The 23,061-nt window shown below is 41.6% G+C and overlaps 1 protein-coding gene across 2 annotated transcripts; it reads left to right on the plus strand.

Annotated features, from left to right (window-relative positions):
- Positions 1-8,569: 8,569 nt before the first annotated feature.
- On the plus strand, positions 8,570-20,726 carry LOC139530723 (uncharacterized). Of its 2 annotated transcripts, none has more exons than XM_071327378.1 (6): positions 8,570-8,702; positions 11,680-13,209; positions 13,447-13,892; positions 15,014-15,114; positions 19,117-19,216; positions 19,413-20,726. In XM_071327378.1, the coding sequence occupies exons 2-6, from the start codon at positions 11,752-11,754 to the stop codon at positions 19,540-19,542; spliced, it is 2,235 nt and encodes a 744-aa protein (XP_071183479.1). In that variant the 5' UTR covers positions 8,570-8,702; positions 11,680-11,751; the 3' UTR covers positions 19,543-20,726. The 2 variants fall into 2 exon arrangements, with proteins under 2 accessions (XP_071183479.1, XP_071183480.1); XM_071327379.1 differs by lacking the exon at positions 8,570-8,702 and adding an exon at positions 8,743-9,585.
- Positions 20,727-23,061: the final 2,335 nt, after the last annotated feature.

The following is a 23,061-nucleotide window of genomic DNA, read 5'->3' on the forward strand; positions in this document are numbered from 1 at the left end:
TGAGCAGTGTATAAATAACGTTCAATCCCTAACGTTAGTAAAAACAATATAGCTAATTGTCATTTTGTGATTCTTAAGGTTAGCCAACTCAAATATCTAGGGCTAAAGTTACTGCCTTTAAGGAAGTAAAATGTTCAGCCTGCTGTATAGAGTTTGTGGATTGTGTATCGGAGCATTTTTAACTCTCCATGGTTAAAGTAGGAACAAAAATATGTATGAGTGTGCTACATTTACTATCATCATACAGTGCCTTCGGGAAGTATTCAGACCACTTGACTTTTTCCACATTTTGTTACATTACAGCCTAAAATGTATTAAACCGTCCCCCCCCCCCCTCATCAATCTACACACAATAACCCATAATGACAAAGGAAAAAAACGTTTGGACATTTTTACTAATTTATTGAAAATAAAAACTGAAATATCAAATTTTTATAAGTATAAAGATCCTTTACTCAGTACTTTGTTTTAGCACCTTTGGCTGTGATTACATCCTCGAGTCTTCTTGGGTATGACGCTACAAGCTTGGCACACCTGTATTTGGGGAGTTTCTCCCATTCTTCTCTGCAGATCCTTTCAAGCTCTGTCAGGTTGGATTGGGAGTGATGCTGCACAGCTATTTTTATGTCTCTCCAGAGATGTTTCATCGGGTTCAAGTTCGGGCTCTGACTGGGCCACTCAAGGACATTCAGAGACTTGTCCCAAAACCACTCCTGCGTTGTCTTGGCTGTGGGCTTAGGGTCGTTGTCCTGTTGGAAGGTGAACCTTCAAATCAAATTAAATCAAATTTTATTTGTCACATACACATGGTTAGCAGATGTTAATGCGAGTGTCGCGAAATGCTTGTGCTTCTAGTTCCGACAATGCAGTAATAACCTAACAATTCCACAACTACTACCTTATACACACAAGTGTAAAGGGATAAAGAATATGTACATAAAGATATATGAATGAGTGATGGTACAGAACGGCATAGGCAAGATGCAGTAGATGGTATCGAGTACAGTATATACATATGAGATGAGTAATGTAGGGTATGTCTGAGGTCCTGAGTCTGAGGTCCTGAGTGCTCTGGAGCAGGTTTTCATCAAGGATCTCTCTGTACTTTGCTCCGTTCATCTTTGCCTCGATCCTGACTAGTCTCCCAGTCCCTGGCGCTGAAAAACATCCCCACAGCATGATGCTGCCACCTCCATTGCATCACCGTAGGGATGGTGCCAGGTTTCCTCCAGACGTGACGCTTGCCATTCAGGCCAAAGAGTTTAATCTTGGTTTCATCAGCCCAGATAATCTTATTTCTCATGGTCTGAGAGTAGGTTCTCTGGTCTGAGAGTCTTTAGGTGCCTTTTGGGAAACTCCAAGCGGGCTGTCATGTGCCTTTTACTGAGGAGTGGCTTCCGTCTGGCCACTCTACCATAAAGGCCTGATTGGTGGAGTTCTGCAGAGATAGTTGTCCTTCTGGAAGGTTTTCCCATCTCCACAGAGGAACTCTAGAGCTCTGTCAGAGTGATCATGAGGTTCTAGTTCACCTCCCTGACCAAGGCCTTCTCCCCCGATTCCTCAGTTAGCCGGGCGGACAGCTCTAGGAAGAGTCTGGGTGGTTCCAAACAACCTTCTATTTAAGAATGATGGAGGCCACTGTGTTCTTGGGGACTTTCAATGCTGCAGAAATGTTTTGGTATCCATCCCCATATCTGTGCCTCGACACAATCCTGTCTAAGAGCAATTTCTTCAACCTCACGGCTCGGTTTTTGCTCTGACATGCACTGTCAACTGTGGGATCTTATATAGACAGGTGTGTGCCTTTCCCAATCATCTCCAATCAATTGAATTTACCACAGTTGGACTTCAATCAAGTTGTAGAAACATCTCAAGAATGATCAATGGAAACAGGATGCACCTGAGCTCAATTTCGAGTCTCGTAGCAAAGGGTCTGAATAATTACGTAAATAAGGTATTTCTGTTTTTTATTTTTAATCAAATGTGCAAAAATGTCTAAAAAACAGTTTTTGCTTTGTCATTATGGGGTATAGTGTGTAGATTGATGAGGGGAAAAAAGCAATTTTATAAAAATGATAGAATAAGGCTGTAACGTAACAAAATGTGGAAAAAGTCTAGAGGTCTGAATACTTTCAGAATATTTAGTTAGGTATGTTATATTATGTTAATTTCTCTGTGGTGCACAAAACGTGTTACTATAGTACACAAGTTTGCATTTTCAGCACATTATATTGAATGGAATTACACACTTTTTGCTTTAGATTGTTTAGTCATCACGAATACATTACCTCGATTGCTTTAAACATATTAATATATTTGGTTTGGTACCATTGATTTTGTTATATGCGCCTGTCTGTGGCAGGATTTAGAACGTCATTAGCTATATTTTTTTCACTCATGGCACAGATAATTCTGGGCGCTCTGTATAAAAGTCGATGGCCGCACACCAATAAAAACTATCATTTAAATAACATCCAACCCTTCAGTGTTGATATCCTATGCCAGGTCGTGATTCGTTGAAGTTAAATAACAAAGTCACTGATTTGTTTCTGCCCAACCTGGTCTGAGCATTTCATATTATTCTGTACATAAATCTGATACTCTCCATTTAGTATGATATGTTACATTTCGTATTGTATGTATCAATTTGTGGATGTCCATCATCCATTTTGTATAATATGTTACGAATTGCAATTTGTACAATATGTTGCGATTTGCAAACGTACAATATGTTACGAATTCCAACTTGTTGTGGCTAGCTAGGTGGCTAAAGCTAAAGTCAGCTAGCTGGCTAACATTAGCTAGGCTATGGGTTAGGGTTAAGGTTAGGTTAAATGGTAAAAGTTAGGGGAAAGGTTAGCTAAAAGGGTTAAGGTTAGGGGAAGGGTTAGCTAACATGCTAAGTAGTTGTAATGTAACTAAAAAGTATTAAGTAGTGGCAAAGTTGCTAATTAGCTAAAATTGTCTGTGATGAGATTCGAACACACAACCTTTGGATTGCTAGATGTTGGCGTTATACACCTACCCATCCACCCCGACTAACTGCCCTACTTTCATTTTTGCCTTATCATTTTTGCCTTAGTTAACCTTCTGTCTTATGTAACCATACCAAACGTAACATATCAAACTAATTCAAGTGTTCTGGATGTACATTTACTATGTTACATCTAGTCTATGCGACCAGGCCTGAAGGTCTGCTCAATGACCACACTCCCACGGCGCACACAGGCATTCTGCTCTAGGTCTGCAGCTTGCAGGGCACCATTATCTCATTTGGAGGAGAACTGAATAGAATGACTTCCAATTAATGTAGTTATCGCAACTTATCTTTGGCCTCTGGATCTTGATGTGGCAGCCGTCGAATGCTCCAATGACGTCGTCTATGGCAGACTCTGTGGAAAAGCCAGATGTTGACCTCTTCTCGCAGTCTGTAGGCCAGGTGATGTAAACCGGTGCAAGTTTGCATACCAATGTCAGGACCTCCATGATGGCACTGTGGGCTGCTCCTTGGGAAACATCAAATTTGTCTGACATCTCCAGGAAACAGTTCTGATTGGCAAGGTACCATACAAACATCAGAACTTTCTTGATCAGAGGAACTTTAGGGCAACCTCCAGGCTAATGTGCTTTATCCCTGCTGCTTCAGTTGGATGGTAAGATTGTCAAACTGGGTGTGGGTAACTCAGAGATGTCTCCTGAAAGTGTGGTTATCCATTTGCAGCATGATAGAATGATAGATCCCAGTTGGAAGGCTATTGCATTCCTAAGGGAAATTAAATGCAGTTTCAGTGATGACATGAATTTTGAGACATTGTTTTTTAGCTAAAATGTATGAATTTGAATTGTTTTGTTATTACAAGTACACGTAACATGTCAGAGAATGACAGTAATCATGACGAAATATGAATGATACAGATGTAGCCTAATCCTATGAATGTCACTGCAGTAGGCTGTAAGCAGTATTCTGTAAGCAGTAGGCTGTAAGCTGTAGGCTGTAAGCAGTAGACCTGCGAGTGGCTGCAATAGAGGCAGCCCCAAGGGCCAGCCGAGGGCGCTATTATTCCGTTTATATATTTTTCTTCCAACAAAGTAGCTTGGTTTCCATCCAAATGGCGACAGATTTCCATGCGAATATTCGAAAATCAGCATAAATAAAATATACACATTTTCCCACCAGAGATGTTTCATCAAATTGACTTGTTGACTTGTGCACATAAAAATAGATTTTGGGGTTAAATTCCCATGTACTAAATAAAAAATGCAAATGAAATGGGTTTCCATTGCATTTTCACCTCTACTGATGGTTTTGACACTAAAGCAATTGCGTTATTTGTGTGCCCACTCTTGTATCGGCACCTGCGCTCTGGCCAATAACTGGCAGATACAGTGCGGGTATAGCCTACATGATGAGATTATTTTAATTTGTCAAACGGCAGGCAATCATCGATCATCATGTCACCAGAATAAGACCCTCGATATTTATTGGAAAGGAGCACCAAGCTCATCACATGGCACTTTCACCACCCTGTGAAGTTCATTATTTATTTCTTCTGTAGCCTAATAAACTGTATGTTTTCCCGAGTCGTAGTGGGATGACCACACATGTCATCGCGTGACGGAAACCACATTTACTTTGATATGATGGTTATATCATAATACATTTTATCGAAACAAAAAATCCCACCTTTTCTAACGTATTTTGTTTTGTTGACATTTGGAAACTTCACCGACAAATTTGCAGTTTCCATCAGGCCTGTCGCGACACTTTTGTTGTTGTTGTACTTTACGAGCATAAAACTGTTGGGTAGAAAACGGGTTACTGTGAGAGGCTGTAGTTTAAAATTAGATATAGTCTACACACTAGAGGTTGACACGGGGGTTAACATTAATTCATGCCGCGTCTTGTCCTGTCAAATGTTCCCCCGTACGGTCCTGATCATGCAACAGTTATATAAACCCGGAACGTTCCTGCCCCATCCCTATAAAATTTACTCTCGGCCCGTCCTCATTTTTACGCGCAGAAATCATAATCAATAATTTCCTTCATTAGCTGCTAGTCTGTCTGTCCCCGCTCTGCGGCAGCATCGCATTAGAAACCAAGCCTGATTGTAGCTAGCTAGCTAGCTAGATAAACTCAGCAAAAAAAGAAACGTCCTCTCACTGCCATCTGCATTTATTTTCAGCAAACTTAACATGTGCAAATATTTGTATGAACACAACAAGATTCAACAACTGAGACATAAACTGAACAAGTTCCACAGAATTGTGACTAACAGAAATGTAATAATGTGTCCCTTAACAAAGGGAGGGGGTGTCAAAATCAAATGTAACAGTCGGTATCTGGTGTGGCCACCAGCTGCATTAAGTACTGCAGTGCATCGCCTCCTCATGGACTGCACCAGATTTGCCAGTTCTTGCTGTGAGATGTTACCCCACTCTTCCACCAAGGCACCTGCAAGTTCCCAGACATTTCTGGGGGGGAATGGCCCTAGCCCTCACCCTCCGATCCAACAGGTCCCAGACGCTCAATGGGTTTGAGATCCGGACTCTGCTGGCCATGGCAGAACACTGACATTCCTGTCTTGCAGGTAATCACGCACAGAACGAGCAGTATGGCTGGTGGCATTGTCATGCTGGAGGGTCATGTCAGGATGAGCCTGCAGGAAGAGTACCACAGCGTTGAGATTGCCTGCAATGACAAGAAGCTCAGTCCGATGATGCTGTGACACACCGCCCCAGACCATGACGGACCCTTCACCTCGATCCCGCTCCAGAGTACAGGCCTCGGTGTAACGCTCATTCCTTCGACGATAAACGCAAATCCGACCATCACCCCTGGTGAGACAAAACCGCGACTCGTCAGTGGAGAGCACTTTTTGCCAGTCCTGTCTGGTCCAGCGACGGTGGGTTTGTGCCCATAGGCGACGTTGTTGCCGGTGATGTCTGGAGAGGACCTGCCTTACAACAGGCCTACAAGCCCTCAGTCCAGCCTCTCAGCCTATTGCGGACAGTCTGATCACTGATGGAGGGATTGTGCGTTCCTGGTGTAACTCGAGCAATTGTTATTGCCATCCTGTACCTGTCCCGCAGGTGTGATGTTCGGATGTACCGATCCTGTGGAGGTGTTGTTACACGTGGTCTGCCACTGTGAGGATGATCAGCTGTCCATCCTGTCTCCCTGTAGCGCTGTCTTAGGCGTCTCACAGTACGGACATCTCAATTTATTGACCTGGCCACATCTGCAGTTCTCATGCCTCCTTGCAGCATGCCTAAGGCACGTTCACGCAGATAAGCAGGGACCCTGGGCATCTTTCTTTTGGTGTTTTCAGAGTAAGTAGAAAGGCCTCGCATGTTCATTAATTGTTTATGGTTCATTGAACAAGCATGGAAAACAGTGTTTAAACCCTTTACAATGAAGATCTGTTTGGATTTTGATGAATCGTCTTTGAAAGACAGTGTCCTGAAAAAGGGACGTTTATTTTTTTGCTGAGTTTATGTTCGAGTCCGGTCGGTTACAACTGTAGCTAACCTTAACCTATTTATCCTAACCTGCCACGTAAATTCTCCTAACCTGCTACGAAAAGTCGGCAGATGTGCCCTGAGAACAGTCATGGTTTCCACTAATGCGATTCAGCCGCTCTGCGTGTGAGTAGCCATAACAACTGCTCCGTTTGGCTGCTGTGCTGCTCAGAACTCACGAGACATTTGCTACACAGCTAATAACAACATTACGAGATGTAATCAATGAAGGCAGCGGTTGTATTTACCAGAGCCGGATGAATGCATGAATAATTGGCGCGTTGAAAACAACTGGGAACTCGAAAAAATTCGAGCGCCGACTGGGAAAAATCGATTTGAACGGTCATCCAACTCGGAATTCCAACTCAGGGCTCTTTCGAGAGCTCCTTTTTTCTTCTTCTGTGACTAGTTTTTTTTTTCTATGTATTATTCATAATACAAAAATCAACTTACATTGCTTGATTGCTTGTCAAACATGTCTAACAAAACAAAACTGGTATTAACAAGAAAATACTCAAACATACTTTAATGGCATGGAACATATGTTTCCTGCACTATTTTTCCCCACATAAAACTCTTTTGTGGAATAATTCAGACATAACTATAAGGAATAAGTCATTGTTCTACCCCAGCTGGCATGAGAGGAATATTGACTTTGTTCTTGATATTTTCGACAACAAGGGTAATATTCTCACATATGAACAATTTATAACATTGAAAGAGTTTCCAATACCTTTCAGAGAGTTTATTTATGTGATCAAAGCCGTTCCCAGTGGTCTAACTACACTAATGAAAACTCATCTTGGCTTTGGTAATGATCACAAAGTTTATCCAGAACTCAGATTGGAAGGCGTGGGCTTACTTGAGAGATCTTGTTAGGGGCCTCCCGGGTGGCGCAGTTTATTAAACAAATTATTTGGAATGAAATACCATATTGAATCAGTATTGATCAAACATTTTTTCAACCAGTTTATCTTGAAAGTGTTATTTATGTCAACAAAATCCAACACTTCTAGACCGCCAGATTTTTTTAGTTAGTGAGACTTATTTTTCCAGATGAAGTCAAGAAAGGTCTTATTGATCTCTTTACAAGTAGCAGGATTTACACATAACGATAATGAGGGGTACACAAAACGAGAGAGTCCCTCTGCCTTGGACAGAAGTACTCTCCAAAGTATAGAAAGATCTCTTTGTAGCCAATTATTACATATATTTTTAGTTCTCTTAATTTTAGGAGAGAAATTCAAATGTTGTCTGACTTAGTGTTTTTTTGACAGATATATTCCTAAATATTTAACACAGTTCTTTACAGGAATATTTTCTATTTCTTTATCATCAGAGTCAAATAAACATAAGATTTCACATTTAGAAACATTCAGTACTAATCCTGATGCAATAGAAAATGCAGTTATAGCATTAAGGGCATGGGTGACCTGGTCTTTGTCTCTTAAGAAAAGAGTAGTATCATCAGCCAGTTGGGAAATTTGGATTTCTTTGTTAAAAATGGTTAAGCCATTCAAATTTGCATTATTCAGAATATCTAGAGATAGAAGTTCCACAACCAAAATGAATAAAAATGGCGAAATTGGGCATCCCTGTCGTACACTTCTGTTGATACCGAATCTTTTGGAAGTATTACGTTTTAGTAGCACAGGATTATTTATATCTTTGTAAAACATGCGAATTACTTTCATAAAATTTTCACCAAATCCAAAAAGTTTAAGAGACCTAAAGATAAATTCATGTTTAATTGTGTCAAAGGCTTTACAGAAGTCCAAAAATAGGACAACTGCATCTGAGTCAATAGCATCTGAATAATCTATAAGGTCCAAGACTAAACGAATGTTAGAGTTTATGTGACGGCCCTTCATAAATCCTGTTTGAGTCTCATTTATAATGGTATTTATTCCTTTTCCGACTGGGAAAAATCGATTTGAACGGTCATTCAACTCGGAATCCCAACTCAGAGCTCTTTCTAGAGCTCTGACTTCCCGAGCTGAAGATCACTGACGTCATGATGTAATGTAACCTCGTAATTTCAGAGTTCCCAGTTGTTTTGAACGCGGCAATAGACATGTGTCATTGTGGATTCCACCGCGTGCATCTCACCCTGCTAAATTGAGGCGCCAATTACCACAAGTGGTTTTGGCTGTGCAGTGGCTGATTTGACAACAATACAAGTGGTGAGTTTATGAACATTAGCTACTGTTCAGTTAGCTAGTTATACAACCAACTATCAAACTCTTTTGTGTTGGACCCGATAAACATTTTTCTGATGAGGGGGAAGCGACGCGCTAACGTTGTTAGCTAGCTGTCAGTATCTTTGTCAACGGTTAACGTTAGCATGTTTTTAAAACTTTAACTTACGTAAAACAATACCTATCTAAGATCATTATTGAAGCATGGCTCCTTCACATAACAGTGAATGAGACGAAATATGCCAACTTGAGTTAGCTAGCTAACACATGTTTTTGTGTGAGATGTGTCGTGATGAATCGCATTTCCTAGCGAGCTACAGTAAATTGGCTAGTTAACGTTAGTAGAAAAATCAACATAATGGTAATTTTGTGAGGTTAGCCAACTGCATGTTTAACAGTATGCATTTGTGTTTCTAGAACCGTATCATATCGATAATCTAGTCACGTTTAGATGGTGTTCTGACAGAGCCAGTCTACCTCAAAAAATAACACACGGTCCTTAGGCTAACTGTAACGTTCGGCTCCTTAAGAGTACATCTTGGGTTAGGACAGGGTCTGAAGTGCATCTATAACTGGAGAAGCTTCATAGGGTGGTGCGGCATGTTCCAGGTCATCAGACTGGGCCTAGAGTATGTGAGCGGAGCGAGGAATTGCGGGTGCCCAATTTGACTGAAGCGTGGAGCAAGTTACCCAAAGGCTTTTTTCATAATATTTTCATAAAGAAACGGGCAAAATCAATTTGATTTATAAAGAGTAAGAGAGGGAGTGCGGTGATGTAGTGTCCACAACTAAAGAGTCATTGTGGAATCTGAGAAGACACGCCTCCCGAAACATGATGGTGTACTACATGCTAACAGAAAGGAACGAGGTGGGTAGCTAGCTAAGTGTATCATTGTTGCAAATTATTTAGAAACAAAAAATCAGATCGCTTAAAAGTTCAGTTAATTTTCGTTCTATTGTCTATGCAATAGACTATCATTGATTTTGGTCCAATAGGCCTGACATATTACCTCTTCCAAGGAGCTTATTGTTTTGATGGGGTTATTTTGCCTAAAAACCTTTGAGGAACTATAGATTTAATATATAATTTGAAATGGATGTTAAAAAAAAACACTTAAGTACATTTCCTGCGCAGCAGGCCAGGTTCTTCTATACCTGCGCTCCCTCAACATTATCAGGACAGAGAAACCAGACACATACTCACATGGAGCACTCCAAACAAAAGACAATGAAAAAATATACTAATCTCCTACATGATTGTTATGAAATAAAGCAAAACTTCTTTCTCACTTCTTTCATAACACAAAAAAAGTGTCTTTGTTACATTACAGCTTTATTCTAAAATTGATTAAATCATTTCCCCCCTCAGAAATCTACACACTACCCCATAATGACAAAGCAAAAACTGTTTTTTAGAACTTTTTTTAACAAAAACTGAAATATCACATTTACATAAGTATTCAGAACCTTTACTCAGTACTTTCTTGAAGCAGCGATTACAGCCTCGAGTCTTCTTGGGTATTACGCTACAAGCTTGGCGCACCTGTATTTGGGGAGTTTCTCCCATTCCCTACTCTCAGGTTGGATGGGGAGTGTCGCTGCACAGCTATTTTCAGGTCTCTCCAGAGATGTTCGATTGGGTTCAAGTCCGGCCTCTGGCTGGGCCACTCAAGGACAATCAGAGACTTGTCCCAAAGCCACTCCTGCTTGTCTTGGCTGTGTGCTTTGGGTCGTTGTTCTGTTGGAAGGTGAACCTTCGCCCCAGTCTGAGGTCCTGAGTGCTCTGGAGCAGGTTTTCATCAAGGATCTCTCTGTACTTTGCTCTGTGCATCTTTGCCTCGATCCTGACTAGTCTCCCAGTCCCTGCCGCTGAAAAACATCCCCACAGCATGATGCTACCACCACCATGCTTCACCGTAGGGATGGTGCCAGGTTTCCTCCAGACGTGACGCTTGGCAATGCTGCAGACATTTTTTGGTACCCTTCCCCAGATCTGTGCCTTGACACAATCCTGTCTCGGAGCTCTACGGGCATTTCCTTCAACCTCACAGGTGGACTCCAATCAAGTTGTAGTAACATCTCAAGGATGATCAATGGAAACCAGATATACCTGAGCTCAATTTCGAGTCATAGCAAAGGGTATGTAAATAAGGTATTTTTGTTTTTATTTTTAATACAATTGCAAAATTTCTAGAAACCTGTTTTCGCTTTGTCATTATGGTGTATTGTGTGTAGGTTGGTGACCAATTATTATTTTTTAAATATACATTTAGAATAAGGCTGTAACGTAACAATGTGGAAAAAGTAAAGTAGTTGGGAATACTTCCCGAAGGCACTGTATATGTATGTTACTCCTCGACTAAAACAATCTCGGTCAACCAATAGCCTAACGACCAAATAATCGATCCGTCGACTAATTGGGGTCAGGCCTAATTCTTTGGCAACAGCTATGGTGGATATTCCTGCAGTCAGCATGCCAATTGCACACTCCCTCAACTTGAAACATCTGACAATGTGTTGCCTGACACAACTGCACATTTTAGAGTGGCCTTTTATTGTCCCCAGGACAAGGTGCACCTGTGTAATGATCATGCTATTTAATCAGCTTCTTGATATGCCTCACCTGTCAGGTTGATGGATTATCTTGACAAACACTAACAGGGATGTAAATACATTTGTGCTTAGAATTTGAGAGAAAAAAGCTTTTTGTGCGGATGGAACATTTCTGGGGTCTTTAATTTCAACTCATGAAACATGGGACTAACACTTTACATGTTGCGTTTTATGCTTTTGTTGTTTTTACCAAGTGTACAGGACGTGACTCTTATTCTGAAGGATTCCAAAAATCTGTGATCCAGAAGTGCTTAGTTATTCTTTCCTGCTTCACAACTGTAGCTCAGAGAGGGTCTGAATTGGAATTGAGGCAAAATAGTTGTAGAAATATTTTTTTTTCTACCCGTAGGAAACGTTCTAGAAGAGTTCCTGATCCTGGTATCTGTTTAGCCCCAGCTGGTTGACCACTGTATCAGGGGCAATGGAGAGGCCTAACCAGCCTCTGAAGACAATATTTCATAGGCTAAGTAGTGCAAAACCAAGAGGAGATAATAAGAGTTTTGGGCACTTGAGACCGCTCTCTCTTTATTCTAGAATGATAACTTGTGAAAACGGTAGGGTTAGTCCTAGCGGCACTAACCAGTCATGGAATTCATCCAATCCATTCTGCAACTTGAAAATAGAGATTGTGAACAGCAATGCCCCTACAAGACACAAGAGGCAATTGGATGACTCCTGCCTTGATGACACGTACGAGACTAAGTACAAAAAGCCCTGCAGTCCTAAGGCCATCTCCCCAGACCTGGCTTGTGTTGTAGTTTCATGTAACACCCTTCCAGATGTAGCCACTGTCTCCCCCACCACTGACCTCCAAAAAGTGCCATCTAGTGTTGAAAATACAGTCAAAGATAAAGGTACATCAGAAGCTGTGATATGTGTGCCAAACTCTGATCATATCCAGTGTGGCCAAGCAGGAGAGGCTGGAAGTAGACAAGGTGGTGCTGCAGCTCCAGGCGGCCCCGTATCAAACGAGTCTGAGGCCTGGTCTGAGACCCTGAGCCATGAGCCTGAGAAAGTCTCGATGGACCTTGGTCCTGTTTTTGACTTTGACGTTGACGACATCATGTGCCTGAGCCCCATTGACAGCGACAGGGAGAGCGATGAGGGCATTGAAGCCTTTGTCGATAGCTGTAAAAGTTTTTACGACGACCGCACCCGTAACCCCAGTGACGGCGACACCCAGCAAACTAAGCCTTTCTTAGCTCATAGTCCAACACAGGACCAGGTTTCAAGGGAGGGATATGACGTAGGAGAGAGGGAGGAGGGGAAAGGAGAGAAGATGGTGGGAGAAGGAGAAAGGGGTAAAGAGGGCAATGAGGAGAAAAACCATCAGGAGGAAGAGGAGGTTGGAAGCATTGAGGATTTTTTCTCCAGGTCCTACCTTGAGGCACTTAAAGCAGGAAAGGATGTGTCTCAGGCTGTGCCACCCCTGCAGCCCCGCATCTCGTCCAGCCCTTTGTTTAGGGGGAGGGAGGTGATGCAGAGGCTGCAGGTGGCTGTGTCAGATGAGGGGGAGCCTCCATGTCCTCCAGGGTTCCTTGATCCCAATGGGGACCAGGCTATGGTTTGCCAGCCGCACTACTCTTTCACTTCGGAGGATGTAGCTTATGGGTTATATGGGGCACCTCTGGTCCCAGTGGAGGGTGCAGATGAGGGCTTGGAGGGCACGGCAGAGGACGATTGGAGTATCGGTGCCCCGATACTGGAGTCCTCATTGTGTCACATTGCCCCAGTGGAGTTCAATGCGGGTTGTGAGGGAAATGTGGTGGAGGGGCGGGGGGGTGGGCTTGATTCAGTTCAGGAGTGCCAGGTCACACTCCTGGCCGAAGAGGTAACCGTGGAGACCAGGTACGAGAACGCCTTTCCTCTCCAAGTCCAGGTAAGCGGTCCGAACGATTACTTTTTTGTTTTCTTAATGTAGCTGTTTAGTTAAATCAATCATATTTCATCATTAACAAAAAAAAATCCTGTATTTTGTGTCCATATAGCCATATTTAGAAATGTATTTGTTTTGCCTGCTTCAACTGTTAGGATAGCTTAGATTTGGTTGTGACTGTATAGTGCTTGTGTGGATTTCTCTGGTCATATTGCTGTAAGACCTTTCTGCCGTGTCCAGGTGAGGTCAGTATTGGTGGTTCCCAGCGTGCAGCAGAGCAGCAGCAGCCAACCCTCAACGCCGCCTGAGCAGAAAGTGTCTGAGACCCGGTCTGTGCAGAAACCTTCTCCGGAGAAGAATGTTGTCAAGACAACAACAAGACCTGTCCAGAAACCTTCACCTGGACAGAACATTATCAAGAACACAATTGTCCATAAACCTTCGCTTGGGCAGAAAGGGACGAAGATAAAACCTGTCCAGGCAGCTTCAACTTCGTCTGACCAGAAAGTGGTCAATACAAGACCTGTCCAGAAATCTTCACCTGGACAGAACATTATCAAGAACACAATTGTCCATAAACCTTCGCTTGGGCAGAAAGTGACGAAGATAAAACCTGTCCAGGCAGCTTCAACTTCGTCTGACCAGAAAGTGGTCAATACAAGACCTGTCCAGAAAACTGCACCAAGGTACATTTCAGAGTCCTTGATGTTTTCTAAATCTCCCCTAGAGGGAGCAATTTGATGATTTTCTTCCCTATCTGGCAGGGCCTAAAATGAACACCCGCCAAATGCGGGCAGATTTTGGCATTGGCAGTAAGATGTCAATTTCACCAGCCATGTTGGCGGGTGGTCAAGGCTCCACAGTGCTAGCATTTCACTTGCATTTATGAATTAAAATAGTATGATTTATAGCAAAATAAATGCATCAGCAGTATTTCTGCCGTTTTTTGTTTCATAGTTGGTAAATGAATTGCACAAAGTCAAAGAAATATTAATCCTATAGCCTATCCCACCTCGCGCAGCAACATTGCCAGGCTGGGGGCTGTGCTGACGTGAAAGATTCGTTTTTAGAAGTGCTACGCATAGGCATAACGAAAGTTGACAAGTGAAACTGTCCTTGTGTTTCATGGCTATTTACTTTGTTTTGTTCACAAGCTAGGTTGTTTTTCAATGTTTGAGTTTCAACTGCTAGGGAAGAGAAGAAGTTGGCTACTAGTCAGACTCAATCTCACAGGCACAAACATGACTCAACTGGCATTACCACAGTAACCTCCCGCCCTGAAAGGGGCAGGTGAACATTTTTGTCTCATCTGATATTTTGGTTTAAAGACTTGGTCACAAAAGATAAAATTAAACACTATACCTCATTACATCTTACTAGTAATACAATTATTGATTTAGAAACATGACAAAGGATGCTCATCCCTTTTTTTGTGTCGGTGTAATTCTATCAGACAAAAATATTTTGGTTGGTAAAAAAAAATCTGAGTGGTGGGTAAATTTTAAAATCTACATGCCATAGTGGCTGTTGGACCAGAAAGTGAGCTTCAGGCCCTGCTGACTGGTATTATTTCCAGAGAGACTGGTTTATTTTTCTTCTCTGAATGTAGACAGACGGTCTGGTTATTCTCCCACTCAACCACTTCACAAATGCATCTTTATTTAATCAATGCTTTTACATGACTTGAATGGTCAAAGCATCAATAAAGCATTACTTATTCAATTCTGTCAGATCTGAGGTCTTGTGAGAGTGGAAGGAAGCAGAATAGATTTCTTGAGTGTTTGAATTGGGTGGATGTCTTTTCCAGGCCAGTGGTCTATGACAGGGAGGAGGACTGGCAGCGTGAGAAGTGGCTCTATGTGGACTCAGTCACCAGACACATAAGGGAGAACATTGGTGCAGGAGAAGGTAAGAGGTATATCTCATTATTTGGGATGTTGGGGGTCTGGTGCTAACCGGGTGCTTCAATTGGTGAGTTTAATGAAATGTTCTTGTTTTCCCAACAAATAAGTTATTTAGACTAATTTCTTGTTCTCTTGAAGTCTATTTATCGCCCCAAAACCTTACCCCATTTCCACACCAAGTCCTTATCTTATTTTGTCGTGAATCCTCTGTGGTTGGCTGTAATGATGTGTAAGGCTTTGTGTGAAATCCCGTTCTAAGTCAGACTTAATTCATGCCAGTCCTAATAACCTTGAATCCTAAACTACCTATGAATTTTGTTGTGCAGTGCACTGCCGATTTTGCAGGTTTTCCTACTTACAAAGCATGTAGAGGTCTGTAATTTATCATAGGTACACTTCAACTGTGAGAGACGGAATCTAAAACAAAAATACCAAAAATCACATTGTATGATCTTTAAGTAATTAATTTGCATTTTATTGCATGACATAAGTATTTGATCACCTACCAACCACTAAGAATTCCGGCTCTCACAGACCTGTTAGTTTTTCTTTAAGAAGCCCTCCTGTTCTCCACTCGTTACCTGTATAAAAGACACCTGTCCACACACTCAATCAAACAGACTCCAACCTCTCCACAATGGCCAAGACCAGAGAGCTGTGTAAGGACATCAGGGGTAAAATTGTAGACCTGCACAAGGCTGGGATGGGCTACAGGACAATAGGCAAGCAGCTTGGTGAGAAGGCAACGACTGTTGGCACAATTATTAGAAAATGGAAGAAGTTCAAGATGACGGTCAATCACCCTCGGTCTGGGGCTCCATGCAAGATCTCACCTCGTGGGGCATCAATGATCATGAGGAAGGTAAGGGATCAGCCCAGAACTACACGGCAGGACCTGGTCAATGACCTGAAGAGAGCTGGGACCACAGTCTCAAAGAAAACCATTAGTAACACACTACGCCGTCATAGATTAAAATCTTGCAGCGCACGCAAGGTCCCCCTGCTCAAGCCAGCGCATGTCCAGGCCCGTCTGAAGTTTGCCAATGACCATCTGGATGATCCAGAGGAGGAATGGGAGAAGGTCATGTGGTCTGATGAGACAAAAATAGAGCTTTTTGGTCTAAACTCCACTCGCCGTGTTTGGAGGAAGAAGAAGGATGAGTACAACCCCAAGAACACCATCCCAACCGTGAAGCATGGAGGTGGAAACATCATTCTTTGGGGATGCTTTTCTGCAAAGGGGACAGGATGACTGCACCGTATTGAGGGGAGGATGGATGGGGCCATGTATCGCGAGATCTAGGCCAACAACCTCCTTCCCTCAGTAAGAGCATTGAAGATGGGTCGTGGCTGGGTCTTCCAGCATGACAACGACCCAAAACACACAGCCAGGGCAACTAAGGAGTGGCTCCGTAAGAAGCATCTCAAGATCCTGGAGTGGCCTAGCCAGTCTCCAGACCTGAACCCAATAGATAATCTTTGGAAGGAGCTGAAAGTCCGTATTGCCCGTATTGACTTAAAAATCATACAATGTGATTTTCTGGATTCTTGTTTTAGATTCCGTCTCTCACAGTTGAAGTGTACCTATGATAAAAAATTACAGACCTCTACATGCTTTGTAAGTAGGAAAACCTGCAAAATCGGCAGTGTATCAAATACTTCTTCTCCCCACTCAACTTGTATTTGGGGAGTTTCTCCCGTTCGTCTCTGCAGATCCTCTCGAGCTCTGTCAGGTTGGATGGGGAGCGTCGCTGCACAGCTGTTTTCAGGTCTCCAGAGATGTTTGATCGGGTTCAAGTCTGGGCTCTGGCTGGGCCACTCAAGGAAATTCAGAGACTTATCAAATTTGATTTGTCACATGCGCCGAATGCACAATGCTTACTTACAAGCCCTTAACCAACAGTGCAGTTCAAGAAATAGTTATTTTATTTAGTTAAGAAAATATTAAAAGTAACAGAATTACATAACAATAATAAATCAATATATTTTCTATTTGAGATTCTTCAAATAGCCACCCTTTTCCTTGATGACTGCCAAGAGCGTGCAAAGCTTTCTCTCAACCAGCTTCACCTGGAATCCTTTTCCAACAGTCTTGAAGGAGTTCCCACATAGGCTGTGCAATTGTTGGCTGCTTTTCCTTCACTCTGCAGTCTGACTCATCCCAAACCATCTCAATTTGGTTGAGGTCGGGGGATTGTGGGATGCAGCACTCCATCACTCTCCTTCTTGGTAAAATAGCCTTTACACAGCCTGGAGATGTGTTGGGTCATTGTCCTGTTGAAAAACAAATGATAGTCCCACTAAGCCCAAACCAGATGGGATGGTGTATCGCTGCAGAATGCTGTGGTAACCATGCTGGTTAAGTGTGCCTTGAATTCTAAATAAATCACAGACAGTGTCACCAGCAAAGCACACGCACAGCATAACACCACCTCCTCCATGCTTTACGGTGGGAAATACACATGCGGAGATCATCCGTTCACCCACACCGCGTCTCACAAAGACACGGCAGTTGGAACCAAAAATGTCCAATTTGGACTCTAGACCAAAGGACAAGTTTCCACCGGTCTAATGTCCATTGCTCGTGTTTCTTTGCCCAAGCAAGTCTCTTCTTCTTATTGGTGTCCTTTAGTATTGGTTTCTTTGCAGCAATTCTACCATGAAGGCCTGACTCTAGGTCCAAGAGGCTTTTAAACAGCTTCTACCCCCAAGCCATAAGACTCCTGAACATCTAGTCAAATGGCTACCCAGTCTCTTTGCATTGCTCCTCCACACCACTGCCACTGCCTGTTGTCATCTATGTATAGTCACTTTAATTAACTCTACCTACATGTACATACTTCCTCAACTAACCAGTGCCCTGCACATTGACTCTGTACCGGCACCCCCCTTTATATATTGTAATTTTTTTACTGCTGCTCTTTAATTACTTGTTACTTTTATCTCTTATCTGTATTTTTTGAAACTGCACTGTCAATTAGGGGCTCGTAAGTAAGCGTTTCACTGTAAGGTCTACACATGTTGTATTTGGCGCATGTGACTAATAAAATTTGATTTGATTCAGTCTCCTCTGAACAGTTGATGTTGAGATGTCTGTTACTTGAACTCTGAAGCATTTATTTGATTGATTTTGCGTGGCTACTTTGAAGAATATAAAATATATTTAGATTAACATTTTTGTTTACTACATAATTCCATGTTTGATTTTTCATAATGTTGATGGCTTCACTTATTCTACAATGTAGAAAATAGTACAATTTTAAAGAAAAACCCTTGAATGAGTAGGTGTGTCCAAACTTTTGACTGGTACTGTAGGTGGTTCCAAATTAACTAAAGCCAGCCCTGTAACTGACACGCAATTCAGAAAGCACTTGCACGTCATTGACACGGATTTCCACAAAGTTCCCACTTCGGATGTCCCACTTCAAGCCCAAATATACCATACTTTGACTAAAATTGACCATACCATACTTTGACTAAAATTGACAATTGAGCAACATCATGGGTAAGCTCTGGGCATCATCTTTTTTTTTGCTGGTGTAGGCGCTTAAGCCGTCGCCATGTACTTTACCACACATGTAACAAATCTTAAGAGCTGCTTGGGCTAGGATAATCACCCTCACTATGAAGTTGTCTTGGATTTCCATTTTTCATTGATAGTTTGACTTTTTTTGCAGAAATACAGTTATTAGGACTTGCTCACTGACTGGCTTGTTTTTTTTTCTTAATTGTCTATTTTGTGCCCTGATTACATCCTTTTTGTTATGGACACCAGCTTAATCTAATATTATTAATACAAATAATAATGGTCATTTAGCAGACACTTATATGAAGCCACTTGTTCTAGATTACTGAATAATGCTTGTAATGACCCTCAAATGGCATTATAATTCCCAGGTTTTTTGTGCCGTTGACGCTGTATATTCTTGCTGTCCTGTATCTTCTTCTTCATAGTACTTGTTCAGCTTGTAGTGTGTGTGTGCTACCTGTATGGGTTTGTCTCCAGGGGTGATGACTGAGCTGCTGAACCTGATGAACCATGTGGCTGAACAGGGACCAGGCACCAACGGCAGGCAGTGGCAGCACCCCTCGGATCTCACCCGCAGGTACAGGCATCTACATATTTGTTTATCTACTGCTGCCCTCTGTAGAGGACATTTCAGTCTTAATTGGAGAATTGATTGCATCTTTTCTAATGCAGTCACATACTCATTTCTGAGTAATGATTTCACTTTACCCCATCCGCTTTTTTTAAACTAGAAAAAATGTGTTTTTTTTTTCCTTCAAATTTTTGTTCATCAGAAATTACCAAAGAAGATTTGGAAATGACAGAACAAATTACACTCTGGACGAATGGCAGAACCAGAACTACAGGAACCACCAGCGCTTTGCCAATCTCCCACAGATCTTTGAGAGAAGTCCGGTTCTGTAAATCCAAGCAACAAAGCATCTTACCAGAGGAACGTATAGGGCAGTACATTTTTAAATTTCGCAAATGACATCACTCAGGTCATTAGGTGTCTGTGAGATTTGAGCTCTTATATTGTAAGCCTAGAACCACGGTTAAAACTTGAATTAATCCTCTACTTCTGCTCTCATCTTTTAACAATGTCTTTCACTTATTGTTTTTTGTTTGTGAAATGTATTAATTTATCCTCGCTCAAGATTGTATGTTTATTGTTAAAGTGTCTTGAAGCCCAGAGATGTTTTTCTTTTCATTTTTTTCAATTTGATCGGTCTGAGACATTAATATTGTGGATTCTCGTGTGATTTATCTCTTTTTTTGTTATACTTGAATTTAAATTATGTTCCTTTCAGCTTACCATCCAGTATAATCATAACATTGATGACAGAAAAGGAACAAAAATAACGTAACAGCCAATCGTTTTGCCTGCCTATCTCCTGTCTGCACTTATTTTCTTTTTGTACTGTCACTCCTAGTTTGTGCTAGGCACCTTGTTTGCACAGGCTTCTTTTTTTAAATGTTTTAAAGAACTCCTTTTTGAATATTGTGCATATTTCCCTGCCTAAACTCTTATTTGTGCAGTTGAATTTCTTTCCCCATGTTGCATTCTTGCTGTTGAAGTATAAACAAATCATCCAACACTTTGTTAGTACTTGGTTCTGATTAGCCCCTTGGTTCAGTTGGAACACTTTGAAGGGACAATCAAATCATTACTGATCTACATCATTTCCAAGGTGTGGTGCCATATGTATTGTTCCAGATGCTCTTCACTTACTGCCTCTAATGGCCTGTCATTTGTTTATTAGCATATGCCTGAGTATTTGAGGTCATGTTATGGTTGCTTGAAGTTTTTGTTCCATCTTAGATTTCTTGTCTAACAAACTTAAGGGAGTTAGAGTTTGTCAGATGGATTAGGTCAACTCTTAAAGTTCTCTACTTTATCATCTATATTCTGTGCAGCGAAGTGATATAGATTGGCCTTGTATTGATGCTTGTTGGAGAGACATCTGTAAACATAATCTAGTGGGGGAATTTGGTGAGAAACCCGATTTGTAGGGATCTGTTGTGTGGCCTATTTTCTTTGACATTGTGAATCTCGGCACATTTCTTGCACAGGTTTCTGATTTCACATTAAAAGCAGTTGCCTGAAACCCTGAGTGAACTTTTACAAGGATGAATGTCTAGCCGTCAGAATACCATATGAGTGCACTCGATGACTGAGGAGATATTGCATATGGCTCACTGATGCTAATAGAATAGAGGCTTCATTTATAAGAAAAAATAAATGGAGCACTTTGGCAGTTTACAATAAAGACAACGGAATTGCAGTGCAGCCTACCTATGACCATTTCAATATGAACTACCCCATCTAAGCTTGCTTACTAATTTACTTTATCTTTTAGGTTCGTTTAGGTATAATACGCTATTCAACCTCTGATTTAAACTTATTGCTAACGACTTTAAATAGCATATGATTTAATTACCTACTATACAGTGGGGCAAAAAAGTATTTAGTCAGCCACCAATTGTGCAAGTTCTCCCACTTAAAAAGATGAGAGGCCTGTAATTTTCATCATAAGTGTACACTTCAACTATGACAGACAAAATGAGAGAAAATAAATCCAGAAAATCACATTGTAGGTTTTTTAATGAATTTATTTGCAGATTATGGTGGAAAATAAGTATTTGGTCACCTACAAGCAAGATTTCTGGCTCTCACAGACCTGTAACTTCTTTTTTAAGAGGCTCCTCTGTCCTCCACTCGTTACCTGTATTAATGGCACCTGTTTGAACTTGTTATCAGTATAAAAGACACCTGTCCACAACCTCAAACAGTCACACTCCAGACTCCACTATGGCCAAGACCAAAGAGCTGTCAAAGGACACCAGAAACAAAATTGTAGACCTGCACCAGGCTGGGAAGACTGAATCTGCAATAGGTAAGCAGCTTGGTTTGAAGAAATTAACTGTGGGAGCAATTATTAGGAAATGGAAGACATACAAGACCACTGATAATCTCCCTCGATCTGGGGCTCCACGCAAGATCTCACCCCGTGGGGTCAAAATGATCACAAGAACGGTGAGCAAAAATCCCAGAACCACACGGGGGGACCTAGTGAATGACCTGCAGAGAGCTGGGACCAAAGTAACAAAGCCTACCATCAGTAACACACTACGCCGCCAGGGACTCCTGCAGTGCCAGACGTGTCCCCCTGCTTAAGCCAGTACATGTCCAGGCCCGTCTGAAGTTTCCTAGAGAGCATTTGGATGATCCAGAAGAAGATTGGGAGAATGTCATATGGTCAGATGAAACCAAAATAGAACCTTTTGGTAAAAACTCAACTCGTCGTGTTTGGAGGACAAAGAATGCTGAGTTGCATCCAAAGAACACCATACCTACTGTGAAGCATGGGGGTGTAAACATCATGCTTTGGGGCTGTTTTTCTGCAAAGGGCCCAGGACGACTGATCCGTGTAAAGGAAAGAATGAATGGGGCCATGTATCGTGAGATTTTGAGTGAAAACCTCCTTCCATCAGCAAGGGCATTGAAGATGAAACGTGGCTGGGTCTTTCAGCATGACAATGATCCCAAACACACCGCCCGGGCAACGAAGGAGTGTCTTCGTAAGAAGCATTTCAAGGTCCTGGAGTGGCCTAGCCAGTCTCCAGATCTCAACCCCATAGAACATCTTTGGAGGGAGTTGAAAGTCCGTGTTGCCCAGCAACAGCCCCAAAACATCACTGCTCTAGAGGAGATCTGCATGGAGGAATGGGCCAAAATACCAGCAACAGTGTGTGAAAACCTTGTGAAGACTTACAGAAAACGTTTGACCTCTGTCATTGCCAACAAAGGGTATACTGTATAACAAAGTATTGAGATAAGTATTTGGTCAATAACAAAAGTTTATTTTCCACCATAATTTGCAAATAAATTCATTAAAAATCCTACAATGTGCTTTTCTGGATTTTTTTCCCTCATTTTGTCTGTCATAGTTGAAGTGTACCTATGATGAAAATTACAGGCCTCTCATCTTTTTAAGTGGGAGAACTTGCACAATTGGTGGCTGACTAAATACTTTTTTGCCCCACTGTATATGTGGATATGGTAGGCCGTCATTGTAAATAAGAATTTGTTCTGAACTGACTTGCCTAGTTAAATAAAATAAAAAATACATTTAAAAAAAATTGGATATGAACACTAAACTCAAGTTCATCCCTCTCAATTACCATTGTTGGAATCCTGGAAGAAAAATATTTGACATGGTCTATTGGTACTGTAGTATTTTGAATCCAGCTGTGAGAAAAGGAGCAAACTAAAATAACTTTATTTAATAATGTTAAATCACTTATTTTATTAACCGTACACAAGTAAGCATACACCATAATCCACATTATAGACAGTGTAACCATGCTATCCCTCATTAAAGAGCAACATGCACTTTCTGATTTGGCCTTGTTTTAGATTTGGTTCATGAAGAAATGCTA

This window comes from Salvelinus alpinus, chromosome 9 (assembly GCF_045679555.1).
Source record: "Salvelinus alpinus chromosome 9, SLU_Salpinus.1, whole genome shotgun sequence".
NCBI lineage: Eukaryota > Metazoa > Chordata > Actinopteri > Salmoniformes > Salmonidae > Salvelinus > Salvelinus alpinus.